At 40.3% G+C, this 20009-nt stretch overlaps 1 protein-coding gene and 1 long non-coding RNA gene across 3 annotated transcripts; one reads left to right on the top strand and one right to left on the bottom strand.

Moving 5' to 3' along the window:
• Positions 1-5630: 5630 nt before the first annotated feature.
• On the bottom strand, positions 5631-15267 carry LOC125012697. Of its 2 annotated transcripts, none has more exons than XR_007113313.1 (5): positions 15164-15267; positions 10858-11121; positions 10325-10399; positions 10145-10216; positions 5631-6251 (listed from the first exon to the last, which is right to left on the bottom strand). It is a non-coding gene; the product is annotated as an uncharacterized LOC125012697 (long non-coding RNA). The 2 variants fall into 2 exon arrangements; XR_007113314.1 differs by having other exon boundaries at positions 10858-11044.
• Positions 11460-17518, top strand: prdm8b (PR domain containing 8b). Its single transcript, XM_047592788.1, has 4 exons — positions 11460-11869; positions 14301-14525; positions 15138-15369; positions 15612-17518. Exons 2-4 carry the CDS (start codon positions 14307-14309, stop codon positions 16868-16870), a joined length of 1710 nt encoding a protein of 569 aa, XP_047448744.1. The 5' UTR covers positions 11460-11869; positions 14301-14306; the 3' UTR covers positions 16871-17518.
• The last annotated feature ends 2491 nt before the right edge of the window (positions 17519-20009 follow it).

Raw genomic sequence — 20009 nt, 5'->3', positions numbered from 1 at the left:
CATAGTTTTCTTCTGTTTTGGGGATTTTCATGTAATTATGATGATGGAATCGCCTCAAAGGAGCATGGAAAAATTATTTTTTTTTCTTTTTAATGCTTTAACAGCATAGGAAACTTTTTTTTTTAAATTAATTTCTCTTCCTATAATTTCCTATAATTTCGCCCTTTATTCTGAAAATATAATTATTCAAATAATGCAACAGTTCGAAGTCTGTCTGCACCAAAAATGAGAAAACATGAGCAGAAATCTGGGCAGTTCCCAAACGTTCTGGACAATATAAATAAAAGTGACATAAAAGTTTAGGCATTCACAGTTTAAAACAATGCGGTGCTCGCAAAGTAATAATTTACTATATTTCCATAAATATGCTTTCAATCCACATCTGAAAAGAATTAAAACAGAAATAAATAACAAAGTTTGGAATTGATGAACGCCGTCTGTTTGAATTGCCTCGGTTTTTTTGATAAAAAAATGATCTCAAAATGCTCCAAGTGGAGCGTTTGAAGAGTTTGCAGGGCGACGGCCTGTCCTGACAGAGGCAGACGTGCGGCTCCCTCCCCAAAGTGTGTTTTTGTGTGTGTTGGGTTGTGTATGGGAAGACGCCCTGAGGGCAGAGGAACCTGGAACATTAAGCCTTGCCATGGCAGCTCAGCACAGCTCTGAGCCTTGAGCTGCTCTGGCAGCTTGCCTGGGGTGGAGGTGACAGCGGGGGTGTCACAGGTTTGGAAAAGGACCCTCAGCTTGCTCCTCTTCACTCTTTTGGGAACGCAACCCACTCCCTGTCCGAGTCGGTGGAAAATGTTTTTGCCATTCATTTTTTTTTTTTTTGGAACCACGTAGACTGCAGAAGGGAAAGCTGGCCTCTGTGGCCGTTAGAGAGCAGCGGCAATTACAAACATTTTGGAAGATGAATGCAAATTACCAGGTTGCATTGAATAATACATATACACAGAAAAGTACAGATGAACGTCATTGTCCCTTTGAAAATGTCCCTGAAGGACTCATTGGAGGAAATTCTAGACTCTTGAGAACAACGGCAACAAATCAACAGTGTAAGTCTTTAAAAGGAAGTTCTGTTAATTAACTTCATCTGTTTGACAACCAAATCAACAGAGAGCATGAGAAATACACCGATCCGGCATAACATTATGACCGCCTCCCTCATTATTGTGTAGGTCTCCCTTGTGCCTCCAAAACAGTTGTGACTCAACAGAGAATGGACACGGGCCTTCTGAGGATAATGTCTGGAAACAGGATGTTTGGGTCCTATGGGTTGATCGTCCCACAGATACTTCGCTATCTAGCGAATTTGGAGGCCAGGTCAACACCTTGCGCGCCATGTTTTTGTCTGTGTCAGGTTGCATCTTGCTGGCGGTGTCTGGTCTGGTCCAGGTGGGTGCTACATGGATGAAGGCCAGGTCCAAAATGGTGTCACAATATGGTGAATGTTATTTACTTCTCCTGTCAGTGGTCATAATGTTGTGGCTGATTGCTGTATATGATATATTGATGGCCGAGGGAGAGATGATTTTTTTTTCTCTTTTACCATACTGTAAAATTAATTACTTACTGTCTTTTATCTGATCCTAATATGCTTCAATCAATGTTACGTCTGATCAGTTTAAGTCTTTACTGGCCGTCGTTTTTGAAGCTTTGTGGCCTCTCACAAGTTTCACATTGACCTTACATCACAGTGAACTTTCTTACGACAACAGAAGCAGATCTGATGTCAGATCTGGGCTTTCTGATTTATTATTTTACCTCAGCTAGCTGGCTACTTCATGTCAGGCTCAGAACAGAGTTGATATTTGTGTCTGATTGGTTAAGAGTTATAAATTCTTCCCATCACAGCCTGGATACTGGTCACTAACTAGTCATGGGTTGGTATGACCTCTTTGACCTGCATGTCTTTATTGTACCAGTTTTTAAAGCTCTACATCCTTTTCCTCTAGTCCACAGAGGAAAAAAAAAATTCTGGTATGCCTTCACCTACTACCAAGGTGCATGGAGGAGGGAAGGAAATATAAAAATTTCAAGACTCCCTCATCACTTGTCGTATACAGCAAAGCTTTATTAGACTGACACATTTTGGCTCGTGGCCTTGTTTGGGATCACTCTCATTTAAATCTCCTGTGCATTTGTTGAATGCAATGTATAATTTTTTTTGTCACAAGCCAAATTTGTAAGCCGAGCTCTATCGCAACCACGCTCCATTTAATTTGGCATCGTGGCCACAGTGCACGTGATTATTGATTAAAAGGAGCAGCTGTAAACTGGTGAATATATTTGCGGTGTTACAAACCTGCAAAAACAAAAAAATAGATTCCTAATCAGAATTTGATCCATTTGGTCCATACAGAAAGCCAGCAGGAAATCAGCCAGTACAACCGATGGGAATCTTGGTCTCGCCACACTCTCCGGGCCCAAATGAAGCATGGACGTCCTGGTAACTGATGGAAGAAGCGTGAAACATTTTCTTTGCCTACGTGCCACTGACGAGCATCAGTTTTAATGAATGAGATGCTACTATCCTGTTATCAAGTGTCCAGTTCTCCTTAATTATTCACAGCCCCACTGAATCCGAAACGCAACTGTTCCATAAGGAAGGAGATATGGTACATCAATTAAGGCAAGAATTCATTCGTGTGTCAGGAAGCAACTGGAATGTGTATTAGGTGTATGTTTAAATATGGCAGCAATCACCCATACTGCCAAAAAATCATGGGTATGGATTCCAGGATCTGGACCAAGTGTGAAAACTTTGACGGACCCAAAAACCGTCGTGCTCCTGGACCACACCCAGGTGAGACAGCAGCTTTCACACTTCAACAAATGCATTGAGTCCTCAGGGTGAACAGCCGGCAGGTTCAGTCAGCCCGGGTGTGAAAACGCCCTTAGAGAGCTATCACACCTACACTGTTCTTGGAAGAGCTTTCCTCGAAACATTTGTTTATTTGATTTGTTTAGGTTCTCGCGACTACGGCCAACATCCGAGAAAAAAGAGTTTAGACGTTGTTCCTGGAAATTACACCTCAATCATTGGTTACGCTGACAGATACAGAAACTGTAACCAACGTCCTCATCTACACATACAGAAATACTCATTGCTTCGGTAAAGAAGTTACCAAACATTTACTGGTGTCAAAGCTTTTGATTACACAACTTCAGATTTTTAAAGTCGACCGTTACGTGATTAATGACAAGTCAACATCGACTGCAGATATGTATAGACTGTACAAGAAAAGGCAGCAACTCAGCACCAACAAAGCATTAAATAGCGCTCACAGCGCGTCGTTAGGTGGGATAGTATTGTGTACACGACTGTGTGCTTGTGTCGCTCATGTGTGTACGTGTTGTGGCGGTTTTAATTTTATTTAGATAGAGATGTTGCTTAATTTACTTATTAATTTAATTATTTCTTTAGTTTACCTGGGGTGCCAGTCAGATGGTAGCCTGACAATAATAGTTTGTTTTCAATTTCTTTTTACATCAAAAGTGTGTCTCTAACTAATAAACCCACACAAAGGATGTTAAAGCATAAAACTTAACAACCAAGAACATTAACAATGAATCCCAACAGGAGTATATATTGAAAAATATATAAATACAACCAATGAAAATACTGTCAGCGGTATTTCAGTCTTTGATTAAACAAAGCATGTGTGTGCCCGTGTGCGCGTGACGCGTGTATGTGTGTGCGCGTGTGTGTATACAAGCCGTATTGATAATTTATTATGTCTATGGATCTAGCAACTACGGACTACTGGCTACGCTACGCAACCAACGCGCTAAGGCAGGAACAAACCATTTCATACATAATCACGGGGGCGCTTGGTCAATATTATTTACCTTTTAATTAGCAGAAATGTAACTTTTACTACCAAAATCAAGTGAATGAATTTTGTACTATTATATAACAAAATCATATCTTTATGATTATTTTTTATTTTATTAAAATTTATTATGTTTATATTGTCTTTTTTTTTTATTACCTATCTTTTGAGGCCCCTTGGAATTGTCCTCATTTTTCCCGCTTTATGGCACCACCGCATTTGGTGAAGTTGTTAACTGACTGATCAGCTAGCGTTAGCTATCGTTAGCACTTTAAAGGACCAGAGACGACCATGTTGTACCATCACATCTCTACAGAAGCACAAAATGGAAAAACACTGACTCTAGAGGGGACATTTTGCATTTTTATGTACAACATATGATTTGCTTCATGCTCTGCTACAAGGCTCGGGGAGGAGGGTTCAACTGGTTGCTATGGGTGTTAGCCTGTACCGCTTCTAGCGCTACTGACACGTGATATTTTAATTAGCGAATGCACAGTTTTGAGTTCAAGTGAGAACCGGTTGCATGACACCTCAGCAAATCTGGTGAATTCAAACACCAGAGCTGTGCAACGCTAAATGCATTGTGCAAAAATTGCACGTCAGGCAGCCATGTTGGCTCAGCTGTGAGTGCAAACCGTCCTCAGCAGTTTGTAGGATAAATTAGCTTTTTCTTTACTTTAAGTCATTTTAAAAAAATAAACCTGAAAATTCCTTTGACATGAACTGATTTTAACTAATAAGAGACGTCCTGAGTTACACGAGCGATGTCGCACCGACGTGGTACGAGAGAAACCGAACAGAGGTTGAAAATGTTGATTGATCGGAACTGAGCTCTCGTTCCTCTTTGACTCTCCATCTTTCCCTCTCTCTGTCTCTTTCCCTTTGTAGTTAGAGCACCAGAAGCTGTGGAGAGAGAAGTCCAAGCCGGCCAACAAAGCTATTGAAGCATTGCGTCCCCTTCCCCTCCCTCCCTCCATCTCTCTCTCCATCAGTCTCCCTCTCTCCCTCTGTTCAGGCCTTGCTGTGTTTTTGGCAGTTACTACTGACCATCATGAACGTCATTGCCAATTTTTGTGAAAACTGGCACATATGGCAGCTGAAGTGCCATATGCCATACAGAATATTTTTTGGCCGTTTCCCCCATTTGTATAATCGCTGGATCCGGTATAAAAGTGGCTCATTATTAATTCATTCCTTCCCATTTTTTTTTCCCTTATCAGTTACCCTGTGTGTGTGTGTTTTTTTCCCTCTTTTTTTTCTCATTTTCCTTTCTTTTCCTTTTTTTTTCCTCCCTGTCCGTCGTCTGTGAGGACAAGTTAATTTAACGCGATGCGCAGGGATTAAAGCTTTCCATTAATTCAAAGCTAAACGGGGGTGGGAGGATTATTTCCAAGTTCATGCATTGATCTTGTTTGTTTTTATGCCTCCTTTAAATGCTTCGCGCCAGGACCGAGTCGGTTCTTTGCACCAGCAACTCAACTCTTGTGACATTTTATGTTGTGTGTTTGTTTCTTTACCATGTGTTCTGAGCCGGGACACGGCCTCCGTTGAAGGATTTATCTGCTGTAAAAACACCAACAATCAATTGAGCCGTCCATAATGTCAGTGTGATTAGGAAGCAGGAAGTGGTAAATGGTTAAAAACATGTCACAAAGGGTTTAATTAGCCTGAAACAGCTGGATGATATTTGATTTGACTAATTTATATATATATAAATTTTAATCAAAATAGAATTTTCTCTTCCATTTGTGTTTCATCTCTTATTGGCCTAACTGTTTCATGTCACCCACCTATCAATAACTCAATAGTAAAATTCTCTTTTTAAAAACTGATATTTTGGTCTTATAAAAAAAAGCCAAAAATAAATAATCACTTCTTGTGTGACGGAGGAGGACTTAAATAAAAACGCTTTCCTGAACCCACTGAAGGTTGAGTCACTGTTACATCGCTGCAGCCGCGCAGCCAGATTCACATTTATTTATGTAAACTTGTTATCGAATGTGCCAGTACCTCTTGGACACACAGATGACTTGTACCGCCGCAGCTTCCCTCTTCCACTATCACAGAAACCGTTTCCTCATGCGTGCGCGCCTCTCCGCCCTCCCTCAGCACACACACACACACACACACACAAACATCCCACACTTCCTTTTAGATTTTTCCCTCAGAGCCTCTGCCTCTTCTCTTCCTTCTCCTCTTCTGCCCTCCTTTGGAAAGACACTGGAAGGTCTGCACTGACTCCTCCACTCGCTCATCCCTCTTGTGAGGGTGCCTCTGTTCGGGCCTTTGCCTCTCGCACGTCCGGATCTTCTTCGCTGCATCTGGGTCGACGGCAACTCAGCTCGGCAGTGACGAGGTCACTGATAAGTGATGAGGAGATTCAGGGGCCGGAGCCAGAAATCACTCCCTAACTCGCTAATCACATAATAAACAACGTTATTAGTGAGTTTCCAGCATTTTTAGGTTAAACTTAGATGAAAGTAATGAACAATAAAATATTTCAAATCTATTAAAACACTTTTCATCCCTGGGGTCAATTTAAACCTCCAAAATAATTATAACAATTAAAAAAAAAATCACAAATTTATGTGTCAGGTACTTGTTACATTTCTAAGTCCATATTTTTCTTATCTGTATCATTGGGTACTTATCATATACAGATTTCTTTATATATTTATTGGACTCTGCACTCATCATATGCAATAATTTCCTGCTGTGCAAATCCCCATATTCAATCAGAACACTCTTTTACATGCATATATTTTTTATGTTTTTTACATTGATGTGTGTATTCTTTTATATTATAATTGCCTAGTTATTCTTACATATTCTTATTGCCTACATCGCTCTTTCTTCTGAACACGGGAACTCTTTGAGCAGGAGCTGCTGTAGTGAGAAGTAATTTCCCCCTCGGGATTCATAAAGCAATTCTGATGAAAAACTATTATGACAAATATGGTTAAGAATGATAATATATATTATGTGTTGGCCAGTGTTCCCTCATTAAATTAGGAAAAGTCATTATATATGAAGCAAATATATATATAATTATTTAGTGACTTTAAAAGGTAACAGGAGAGTTAAATGTGGAAAAAAACATGAGCAATAAAAGAAACCTCAGCTCACTCTTATTGTAAGTCCTTTCTTCATATAAAGTTTTCTCACACTGTCACTCAGCGGTTTTCTTTATTTTTTCTATTTCTATACACATATATATTTATATATATACATTTTTCAAATGCTACTGTAACAACAGCTCATGAGCTGTGTAGCTGCAGCTCCTGTTCCCAGCAATAACAGACAAATATATTTGACTTTGGAAAAGATTAAATACAACTAAACTGTTGCTTTAGACAGATTTCTAATTTTCCATTCTTTTCCGTCTCTACATCTCCCTTTTGTTTCCGGACGTTGCTTTATTTCCTGCACATTAGCTCGGGTGCACAAATAAATTTAAGAATTGCATCAGTAAATGGTGTAATTTGAGTTTTCGCATCAAACGGCTCCTTCGTTTCACACCTGCAGAGACTTAATCCAACATACTGACAGAGGATCAACCCAGATGTCGCACATAAGTCTATAAGTTGAGTCTAATACCGGGGCCTTATTTGCTTTATGCTGGTGTGAGAAAAAGTGCATAACAAATATAAAAAATTATAATTTTTAATAATGGTAGGATATTTATTTGAGTTTTTGTTGCAACCAATAGCGACCAACCAGTTCAAAGCTTCCTGCTTTGACGTCTGGATGAATAACTGTTTTTTTCCCTGTGATGTGTTTACCCATCGAAGATCAATGCATTAGTCTCTCGAGCTGCTTTTTTTTTTTCCCCTCTTTCTCTCTCCCCCCCACCCCACCCCACCCCTCTCCGAAACGCCAAACATGCCTAATATTTGATGAGATGCGGTGACAGGAAGACAATGGGGACGGGACGCGGCGCTGCCAGTGTCTGCCTGCTGAAATTCATTTGCGGAAAGCTTCTGTTGTCGTTCTGCTGACATGCCGGATGAAAGGAGGCCGAATTAACTTATCATTACCAGAGACTTGTGCATAACGGGGCAAAGTTAAAAAAAAATAAAAATAAAAATGAATAAATAAAGTTTGATTGTGAAGTTGCAGGAAAATATTTTCGAGGACGCCTGTTGATGCATGATAAAAAACCTCCTTCTATAATTGATTGAAGGGCATTTTTAAGCTACAAAATCTGTCCCACAAGATGCTGCATGATGGCACTGAATTAGTGATGGTGTGGGCACTAACCTGCTTTCCTCATACAGTATTTATTCTTCGGGTAATTTGACCCGATAGAAGCTCATCTCGTCTTAATAATGCGTCAACAAGTGCTCATTTTGTGAAGTTTTGTTCAGCCCTTTTTCATCGTTGGTTCTACTTCATTTTGTACCAGTTGCTCAGTCTATCTACTTTTTTTCCAGTTGCTGCTTCTGTAGTTTCACATAAACCCTGGTTGGGTTTCATGATTTTTTTTTTTTTTTTGCAGCCATTGTTTGTGTCATCATTTTTCAGGCTCTGACTCGGAGGACGTTTCGTAATCCATTTTCTGATGACATATTGACATGTTCGTCAGTAATGGTGGTTTGTTCTTTTTTTCGCCTTTAGCTGGAACACATGAGGTCACTGCTACACCGTGGGAAGTTGTACACAAACTCAGGGCTGTGAATACCAAAAACGGGTGTGGCTCTTATGCAATATGAATGCAAACACAGTGTAAAACGACCCCATTTGAAGGCAGTGTCAGTTAACTCGAGGGTCCCAGTAAACCAGTGTGCCAGCGAACGCAACAAAAACCAAAAAGGACCAGGACTATAGGCTCGATTATGTGGGAAAAAGACCTGTTGGCTTGGATGCTTTTGAAGGTTTAAAGAAGCTTATAGACTTACAGACATAGATCACCAGTGATCTGATTTGCCTCTCAATACAATGGTTTATAGATTAGAATGAATGTTACAATCATCGTGTTGCTTCCTGCAATATCTGCACATCACAAATTCAGCACAGTTAAAGATCCAGTGTGATGTCAGTTATTTTATACATATAACTATGCATGCAATGTTTTTTTTTTTGGCTTACACTGGGCCCTTTAAATATTTAGAGGAAGTAAATCTTGTTCCACAGAGGCAAAGTTGCAAACCCATTTTCCTGCTGAAGGCCAGAATGAAGCAACCAAACCTAAATGAGGAGATCATTCTTTAAGCATCAGCCACCATAGGTTCTCCTACGTGCTTGGAAACGAAGCATATAGGACTTGGTCGCAATGTGAAACCTTGCCACTGGAGGCCGCTAAAATCCTGAACGCTGGACCTTTAAAGTTCAAAAAAGACTGGTTGCAGTTTTTTTTAAAAGATAAATATAATAATGTAAATTTGACATACATAAAGAGCCACAATGCCAAAAGACTAATTCTGTAACTGCAGTGGTGTGTTTTTTTTTGTGTGTAAGTGCTACACTTTCCACGTGTTGAATATCTCTTTGTTAAACATTTTAATTTATCAGTCATATGATCATTGACTGTGCATCTGTTCAATAAGAGTTAATTAAATTTAAATTTATTTTATTTATAGCCCTATTGCGTGAATAACAATCAGTACTTCCTCAAACGTATAAGATTTTGTTCAAGACCTAGAAAAAAAAAACCTTCCCATCTTTCATCTCAGTTTATGAACGAACGAGTGCTGACCACGTAATCAATGAAAAACAAAACGTGAATACAGACAGAAGGGAGTGGTGTTTAGGAAACAATACAGCTGTCATATTGTCCAGATGATACACAGACACGCTGCTCCCTCAGCTGTGAATTTGTGTTTTTCAGCAACATCACACATTCCCTCGCTCTTTGTCAGACAGATACACAGATACACTTTTCTTTTCATTTCTTGCACAGGAGATATCTTGTCTTGTTTGCTCTCCCTCGTCAGAATTTCGGTTTAAATGAGGGTAAGTGTTCAGTTTGTGTAGTTCAAACGTATTTCTAGCATTGGGCTTATTTAGTAATGGAATTACAAGAGTAATCATTAAAAATGTGCTGAAATAGAAACAAATCTAGTGTGTGTAATCCTCATTTTTGCTATTTCAATTTTGGAATGAAGAGAAGGGTAACACGGTTTGTTTTCTGCACCATGAAAACATGGCGAATAAGGCATATTTCAACAAACTGGATCCTAAATAAGTTAAAATAGGATTATTCACAAACACACAGTTTGAGGCCAGAAACCAGCAGCGCTCAGCAAACCACTGAGACAACTGTGTGTCATTCTTTTGTAACGTGTGTGTGTGTATTTATTTCACCTTACCTGAATCTTTGATGCACTTCTGATCACCAAGTTCACCACAGGATGCTTCGGACAAGCTGGAGTCAGATTTATCTGAGATCAAAAATACAAGTCAGGGGAAATGCATTATGAAAATTAGCTTTTAATTTCATTTTACATTTGCTATTTTGCCTTCAATGTGGTGCACGGGTTTTTACTTACCAACTGAAGCTGTGGAGGAGCTGATTTGTTAGGTGGCCTCACAACACAAACACTTTCTGCTCTCGTGTCTCTCTGCTGCCACAACCGACATCGATCCAGAGAGGGAAAGATCAGCTGACGTAATTTAAAAGCATTTCTTTGACATGTAAAATGACTTGGGAACAAACTAGAATCTGAAAATGACATTTCTGTTTGACGGCAACAGTGAAACAGTGCTTGTCCTGCAGATTATTTGTCTATTAATGTCAATTAAAATCTAAAACGTTGGAGAGAACATCGTGACAAACGTTTAGTTTATTATGATAATTGTCATAAGTTATTTGTAAGTGATAATTATTCTGTACTTTGGTTTTGGGGGAGCAGTTTACTTATGAGAGGACATCACCATTTTTAGCTTTCAATCTTATAATCTTAAAAAAGAAAAAAGGGAAAAAAATTAATGCATTTAACTCAAGACTCTGTGCAGAAATGGACCTTGCACTTTACAAAAAAATACAAAGCAATTAAAACAACCTATCGGTGCTTCACCTGACCTGCAGCTTTCCTTTCATTCTCCATCAGAAATATCAGCCGGTCGGTCAATGCGAATTATACACTGGCGCCCCCTAAATGAGTCTGAACACAGTACAGACAGACAGCGGCAGAGATCCGCTGTGAGGACTACCCGGGATGCCCGCACGTTGAGGTGCTCTCCGTGCTCCAGTGCTCGGTGTCCAAGCGCTAAATGTGGAAGGTTTAGAGCCAAAGAGGAAGTTTGATGAATTGCCATTGACTCAAATACGTCTTGAGCGGTGTCACTGTAAAGACAAGAGTTTTATTAAGGAAGGTTTCACATAGGCCTTAATAATAATGATGATAATAATAATAATGATAATAACATTAATATGCTGAAATTTGTGTTTTGACTCTACTAGCTGAGGATGCCTTTTAATTCACTTCCTTTCTCGCCAGTTAAATGCCAGTTTATTCTAATACAACCACCAACTATTGTGGTTAGAATTACAATAATAATGGGAGGGGGCGAGCGGGGTCTTTATTCCCCTGCACGTCCATAAATCGCATCAAATGACAGTCGGCCAGTGAAGAGTTAAAGGGAGGAGACGGAGAGTGACACGCCTCATTGGGCAGATTATGTGCCGCAAACAAAAAGTGTGTGTCGGTGTGCCAGTCAGCCAGAGCATCGGGCCCCATCTGCACGGCTCCCTCTCTCTCTCCCTCTCCCTCCTCTTCTGTTCTGTCTGTCTCTCTTTATCACTCCAGCTCTCTCTACCCTGCTCGTTCACTGCCAGTGTCGGCGACTATCTGCAGTAGCAGCAGCGGCAGCGGCACTGTCACTTTCATGCACCAGGGGGAAATGTACTGATACTACGGAGCAGACCGGGAGCGCATCACCATCCACATCATCTCCATCAGCGTCATCCCCTCCGTTTGTTTTCGGGGCTTTCTTTTTTTATTTTCCCGCCCCGGGGGTTGCGCGCAGGTTTGGATTCACAGCGTCGCTCTCAAATCGTTACTGGATTATTGTTCCTCCTCATCGACGGAAAGGTAGGTTTTTGAAATCAAAGCTGTGTGTGCGCGCGTGATGAGGAGAGTTTTTAGAAGAGGCGAAGGGCACCGTGCGTGGGTTCGCTCTGCGCGGCGCACATCTCGCAAGCGCTTAAAAATAAAAAAGAAAAAAAAAAAAACTAAAACAGTCGCAGATGTTTCAGCGCCGCCGCAATTCACGCACAGCGCGTGATTTAAGACAGTTTTGTGCCTGGCACGGCTTTAACAGATGGGTTAAAACACCCCCGTTTCTGCTCACCCCCCACCCTGGCCACACTGGGTTTTAATGGGAGCATTTCCCGTCCTCCAGTTTATGGATGTGCAAACATCTCGCTCTGTATCGCTTCTTTTCTTAACTGATCTGCACCGCGACGCGCATCCTTCACCGGGTATTTTACTCGGCTTCTTCTACACATAATTACGGTCCTGTGCGGCGCGGTCAAACAAATTGCTCATGAGGCTCGTTGCGTTGGGAGCAGCTTTGGAGAGGTTCTTGCAATTTCGCCGTGCGCAAAAACGTTGTGCACTGTTGAACGTTTAACGAAACTACAAAACTCTCAAATTAAAACAATTCATTGTTATTATTATTCATTTGAACTGATTTTCTTAATTTTGTAAATTAGAATAATAATGATAATTATCTGAGATAGAAGCAAAGCCAGAGGAGAGCCTCGTTTTTTCTTTTTTTCCCTCCTGGTGCACACACAACACAACAGCCGATTCTGGGGCTGAACAGAGTTGCTCCCACTATAAATCAATGTTATGAGCGCAATTGTGTGTTTTTTTTTTTTTTTTTTAATTATTATTTCTGTACCAGACCACCAAAATGCGCAAAACTCCGCTTGATTCCTGATGTGAAGAAAAGTTTTTTTTTTTCGCTTTATTCTAAATTTCTAGTTAATGAGGTACTAAAATTTGCCCAAGATGCGTCAGAAAATTAGCTCTACATCAAGATAAGGCAATTTGTCCAAGGCCCAAATCGCAACAGTAAAATTTATTTATTATTATTATTGGTCAAAAATATATTTTTAAAACAACAATGTACACAACAGAACAGAACAGGAAGAATTTATTTAAACAATATTATTATTGTAGTTACCGCCTTTTTTGTTTTACGCAAATCAATGAAAAACTGTAACTGTATTATTATTATTATTATTTATTCTGTTATTTCTTCCTGTTTTCTGACCGCGGCTCGTTTACAGCTGTGCGTCAGGAGCAGGTTTGTGCGCACAGTTCTCTGTTATATTTTAAAGTCTTTAAAGACCGAGGGTAGGAGAGAAGAGGAGGAGGAGGAGGGTGCGATGGAGCCGCATCAGTCTAAACACACACATGCAGAGGTTAGACGGGGAGAAAAGAAATAATTAACTGGTCGTGCCGCTTTAATTACAGTCTCAGAGGGGAAAGTGGTGGATTATGGTAATGAGGCGACATACGCTGCCGCTTGTAGAAAGGAGAGAAAGGTTGGCTGACATGAAACCACTGACTTTGACAGTCCACTTGAAACCCATTGGACATGCTCCCTCCTTCGGACGTGCACGGACCTCATCAGCTCCTCCAGACGGCAGCGATGAATAAAAGAAAAAATATATTTATATATTTTACAAGTTGAGGCTAATAAACACGTGGCGCCAACCCCATATATTCAAAATATTAGAGGTGTGGAATATTAATAGAATAAATCGTCATAACTCAAACACAACACGCACGATATTTTGTAAAATCGTGGGGGCCGCAAAAAAATATAAGAATTTTATGTTATTTTTTATTTCATTAGATTTTTGCCTCATGATAATTACAGCTGAATGGACATGCCATCTAATTCTAATATTAATACTAATATCAATATAAATGCTAATGCACATAATAGCGAAAACTGACTATTTTAATCTTTAAAATGTAAAATATAGAAATCGCCTTTTAATACTACCACGAATAATAATAACGATAATAATAACAATAATAATTATAATAATCTTCTACTTCCACCTCTGATTTTCTTGATTTCTTTTGATTGTTATATAATTGACAGCATTGGGGGGAATCCTCATCAATATGCTGAAGGTGATTCCATCATGAACTTATTACGGGGTTTGCATAAATTAGAAAGGCTGGGGAGAGAGAGAAAAAAAAGCGGGCCCCTAAACGACGCCCTTGACAGCTGGTTTAGACAATCTGTCTAGGAAGAGATTTATTTCCTATCAGCTGGGACAGCGAAGGCTAACCGCAGCAAACAAGCTTTTTTGCAGCTTTAGGCTCATATTTGTGAAATGTACTTCGATTGATTACGATTAAATAAAGAATGTGACGGTGTAGGGGGATTTTTATTTTTGTTATTATTTGTGATATATTTATCATTTTGTACACCTCTGGTATGGTATTTATCTATCTATTTATTTATTTAATGCATTTTTTCCCCGTGTCTCCGCAGTGTGAAATGGAGGAGTCCAGCTCTCAGAAGTTGGTGTGGGATGGGGACGCCAAAGCGGTGCAGCAGTGTCTGACGGACATATTTACAAGCGTCTACACGACGTGCGACATCCCAGAAAACGCCATTTTCGGGCCTTGCGTGTTGAGCCACACGTCGCTGTATGACAGCATCGCCTTCATAGCTCTGAAATCCACCGACAAACGCACAGCACCTTACATCTTCAGGGTATGCAGCCTCGTTGGTTTTCATATAGTCATTTTTTTTTTCTTTCTTAAATTAGGTTATTTTTTGCAGTATTTTATCTTGTTAACTTTTAAGGAGGCCCCAAAACGCACCATTTAATCCACTTCTTCGCATTTCTTGTTGTGGAGCGTCGAATGAGTGGTCACATATTTTCCTATTATTCACAACAGCACAGAATCCAATTCATTGTTATTTGCCAATTAATCCATTATCAAGTCTTCATAATCAGTTTCATTAATATTACAAGGAAGGGACTGTATGCATTATGTACATACAGTATCAGTATACATGCATCATGTATTATATTAGTTAATTTTCAAGGAAGAACATAAAAATATACTCACTTTAAAAACACTCAGATTTTCATTAAATATGTTCTACAGTCTTATTTAAAGTTATGCACATTTATTTCAAGAAATACATATTTAGTCAACAGTGCTTGGTTTGATTGTCTGTCCTTAATTTCTGTACCTCCTGCCAAGAGTTTAGGGTCAAATATCACAGAGGAAATGTTTCAAAAGTGAATTTGCATTTCAGATCTGAATTGTTGCATTGGAGTAACAGCTGTGAATGTGCATTGCATGTGTTGTGCAGGTGGACACCTCGGCAGCAAACAGTACCTCAGAGGGCTTGATGTGGCTGAGGCTAGTCCAGTCGGCCCGGGACAAGGAGGAGCAGAACCTGGAGGCCTACGTGAAGAACGGCCAGCTCTTCTACCGCTCGCTCCGCCGGATTGAGAAGGACGAGGAGCTGCTGGTCTGGTACGGCAAAGACCTCATTGACCTGCTGCTGCTTAGTTCCAGCAGAGCGCCTGTCAAGAGCAAAGGTGAGTCGACTTAAATCACATCCCAGCGAGACCGTTTTGCCTCATGCTGACTAATACAGTCTGGACACTCTGGAGTTGTAAATTTATTTTTAAAATGGTACTTTAAGGATCAATTAGCACACTTATCTGACCTCAAATGTACTGCCACATACTGTACAGTGTACTGTATATATAAAGTTAGTGTTAGGATGCTGTCTTTCTTTAGCTTTTTTTTTCAATATCCATCTCCCTTTTTTTGTCAGGTTCGTCCCACCACTCCTGTCCGGACTGCAGTCAGCGGTTCCAGTTCGAGTTCCCGTTCTTGGCCCATCTCCGATTCCGTTGCACCAAGAGACTGCAGAGTATCACAGGGGCCGACGAGGAGCCCAGCAAAGAGGGCAGTGCAGAGCGACCAAACACAACCCCGACCCGGAGCAGCCCGAAGCTGGGCCGCTCCGACGGCTTTGGCAGCCCTCAGGACGGCAACAAACCCTCCACAGACTTTCATAATCTGGCCAGGGATCTAGAGAATAACCGGACCAGTCCGCCGAGCGACAAGGAGGCCGAGATCTGCAGCGAGAGCTCTGGGAAGAGGAAGTTCTCTGATATAGAGGACAGGGAGTGCCGAGCGCCCAGCCTTCCGCAGTCCAAGACTAAAGATGAGCTAGCAACCTCTGCGCAAAACTACAGAGGAGTGTACGGCCTAGAGGACAACCGCAGGTCCTTCTCCCCACCAAGTTCTACCGAGCATGGGGACGTCAAACGCAGCGCCTTCACCGAGGTCAAGAAGACGTCCCAGAACCTCAAGCACCACAGCGGCAGCAAAAACCTCCAAAGCTCCAACTCCGAAAACAAAGATGGAGGTCGTCCCAGTAGCAACCCTTCAGAGAAGCATCTAAACATCAGACAGGTGCTGTCGGAGACCCAGCCACCCCAAAGTTCGCCCATGGGCAGCGCTTTCACCTCCGTGAGCCAGCAAGGCAGCGGCAGTGGTGGTGAACGGAAGAGTGCCTTCAGCCAGCCGTCGCGCTCCTTCTCCCAGATCTCGCCACTGGTGATGCCGCCCAAGCTGCTGGACTGCCACCCAGCAGTGGGCGACACCATCTCCTCCAACAGACTCTATCAGGCCGACCACCTTGCGGCCAAGCTGCAGGGCGCGGAGTTGGGCGCCAACTGCCCCGTGCCAGGCGGCATGGCCAAACAGAACCCCTTCGTCTACGCCACTGCCTTCTGGCCCAAGAACTCCGGACCTATCCAGCTTCAGATGCCCTCAGCCCTCACCCTTCTGCCGCCCTCCTTCACCTCCCTCTGTCTGCCGGCGCAGAACTGGTGCGCCAAGTGCAACGCCTCCTTCCGAATGACCTCGGACTTGGTTTACCACATGCGATCCCACCACAAAAAGGAGTACGCCATGGAGCCTCTGGTCAAGCGGCGGCGAGAGGAGAAACTCAAGTGCCCCATATGCAACGAGTCCTTCCGGGAGCGGCACCACCTGTCACGTCACATGACCTCCCACAACTGACTTTTAAAGACAAACAAGGGAGGGACTTTCGTTTGACAAGTAGGGACTATGAACCTGCCTGGATTTTAACTCTCCGATTGGAGATAGGTCACATAGAAACACAACAATACCCCTTGCACTCGTTTTCACTTTGGACTATGAACTTTGAATTCCTTCCGGTTTACTTTTTCTCCCCTGTACAAAATGTCATGTTTTGGCTGTATGCAAATGCATTTTGACTTGGAAAATTAATCTATTTATGAAGCACTTAAAAGTTTGAGAATAAGGGAAGATTTAAATATGTGTAAATGTACAGTAAGTTGTATTTTATATCATATAAATGCAAATATAGAGAAGAATTACTGATGTAGTCACGCGTCATGGTTTACAACACAGCAAGTTTTTTCATGTCTACGACGAGGACGGACACAAATTGGGGGAAATTATGTCAGACTATATTTTAGAGTGCATGTAATATGAAATGATATTGATTTAAGATGCAGTCTATACATCACAGTGTACATAACTTGTTTTATTTGAAATACAAAGTGTAATATTTTGTGTCAGTGGGGAATAGTTTCAGTGTTTCTTCCTTTTGCGAAAATTTACTACTTGATAGTTTATCTAATCATGTTGAATGCATTGACAATAAAATAGCTTTATTTTCAACTGTGGCCTTCCTGCTTCTTTTTATTCCATTCTTTCTTCCTTTTTTATTTCAAACTGCAACTTAAATGCATCACAAAAATGTCTTGAGTACACTGTTATGCATTTTGAATTTATAAAATGAGATCACTTAAGAATAAGATTGTTGCATTAATACCCAATACTTGGAAAGCCCAAATACAGTTTTGAATTTTATTTAGGATTTTAATGTTAAAAAATATTTAATATATTGGAAAAAATCAGTCATAAAATAGGGTTAAATACATACATTTGTTGAATGTAAACCATTATTATTATTAGGTTTACCGTATTAATTCTGCCGTCGATGAGTAAGCTAACAGCTATATGTTATGTGTATGTATTTATGTATATATAAAATGAAATAAAATATATACATACATAAATAATAATAATAAAAAAAATAGCTAAATAAAACTAAAAACGTGTCCGTAGCAGCAAGTTCGGTGTTTCGCACGTTTTCACGGTTAATATCCATGCAGCCGGCCTCTGTTTACCGGAATAAATTTAAAGACTAGAGAATGATTTATAATTTGTTCCAATTTTTTGTCTCCGTTAATAATTTTTGAGCGTGCATGAATCGTTGCAGACTGCACGTCTACGGTTTGTATTTATTTCTAATAGTCTACGCACAATTCATTTTTCTTTGTGGGGGAAAAATGAGCAATGCCAACAAATGTCTGAATGTGCAGCTGCAGAGAAATTAATAAATTATATTTTCTTTTTCTGCAAATAGTTTTCTACGACAAGGACAGCAATCTGCCTATGAGGCAATGTAGGCATATGTATATATAAACATTTATTAATTACCTACCAGAACGTCTGGGGCCTTCGTGTAGAAACAGAAACACCACGAATAAAATCATAATTCAAAGAGAATTCGGTTAGTTTTTCACGGTATTCTTTTTTATCTCGGAATGTCACAGACTGATAAAAGTGGACGTGGATCTTCTGGAGATCAATAATCACCAGTTAACTTTAACGATAGTGCTTTAAAATTAAAATAAAAGAATCAATACTCTAGAGTGAAGAACGCTTCAGACTGAAGCTCAGAGCATAAACGACGAAACGGAAAATGATTCAATGGCGCCATCAAGTGGCCATCACAGGGACTGCACGTAAAGAAAATCTAACGCCAATTTGAACAGTTGAAAGTAATACAATTTAAGTAATAATAATAATAATAATAATAATAATAATAATAATAAAGGCTTTTGTGTTTATATAATGCGACAAAATGACACAAGTGTGCTTTTATTGAGGCACCAGAATATGTTTTAATCAATAGTGAGGAGTTATTCCTCTTTAATGCTTCAGGAGTTGGGAGTGCTTTCAACTCACACACACACACACACGAGAAATCCAGACAGACTCTTCTCTCATAACCATTCATTGCCGCTCACATTAATGCAGTACCCCATTTACGCCTGTATATAAAAGTCAACTACATGGATGGAAAGATGATACCAAGATGACATGATCTGAGCTGGACACGGCAACTGGAAAAGCATATTAAGACGAGGTGTAAATATATCCAATTAAAATCATACCTGGATTCGATCTGAATGCAAGACGCGTTATAATGAAAGCTGTAAATGGGATTTAAGTCATATGATGCCACATAGCAGCATCGTTCTTCACCTCCAACAATAGGCCCAGTATAATCCTCAGCACATAGTTAAGATGGTGTCATTGGATAGAGCAGCCAAACGTTAATTTGGGAGGAGACAAAACACTTGAATTACAAGAATTAGATATTAAATTCTTCTGATTAAGTCAGCGCAACTGAGAAAGGCAATTAGGAGATATGGTATATAGCTCTAAAACTATAACTTGTGTTAAGGCAACACTGTACCATAATGTAATAATTAGCACATTTTATCATCTTTTCACGCAGAAGAAAATATATTTATTTAAAAAATAACATGGATTTCTTTAACCAAACTGATTTGTCTAGTTATTGTTTTATGTATTATACATTTAATATTTTAGAAAATCCAGCTATTGCAACACCGAACCCCTTTTTTTATTTTTCTCCCCAACAGACCGGTTCCTCTGGGGTTTTTGGTGCTGTACTAGTCTCCCCTTCTCCTCTGGGAGGATGTCACTTTCTTGAGTCCTGAACAATGACCAGATCGTACATGTGGAACGCCAGTTAGATAGCACTTGTAGACGGGTAGAGACTGTTTACCCTAAAAGCCTTGTAACTGAGACCATTCCTTCACATGTACAATATGTACACAGTATGGTGACAAAATGAAATGAATATTTACACACGTACTGATTTATGTTTCATTTTTGCTCCTGTAAAAGTATGACAGTGATTAAGGAAGCAGTGTCTGTCCTGCTAGTTTGCAAAATAAACCTTAGTCAGCTCGGTTTGATATTTCTTTTTTGAGTTAAATCATAATTTATTGTCAGTACTTGCCTCTTTCTGGTTGCTTCCAGGTGCAAAAGCTTTTAGGCTTTTCGGCCT

This window comes from Mugil cephalus, chromosome 8 (assembly GCF_022458985.1).
Source record: "Mugil cephalus isolate CIBA_MC_2020 chromosome 8, CIBA_Mcephalus_1.1, whole genome shotgun sequence".
Classification (NCBI taxonomy): Eukaryota; Metazoa; Chordata; class Actinopteri; order Mugiliformes; family Mugilidae; genus Mugil; species Mugil cephalus.
This window is presented reverse-complemented; position numbering and strand designations above follow the sequence as displayed.

Bases quoted from the DNA above. Each gene is read 5' to 3' on its own strand.
- prdm8b (XM_047592788.1), top strand. From the start codon at position 14,307: ATGGAGGAGTCCAGCTCTCAGAAGTTGGTGTGGGATGGGGACGCCAAA. The intron at 14,526-15,137 runs GTATGCAGCCTC...TGTGTTGTGCAG, and splicing joins CAGCACCTTACATCTTCAGG to GTGGACACCTCGGCAGCAAA. The intron at 15,370-15,611 runs GTGAGTCGACTT...TTTTTTTGTCAG, and splicing joins AGCGCCTGTCAAGAGCAAAG to GTTCGTCCCACCACTCCTGT.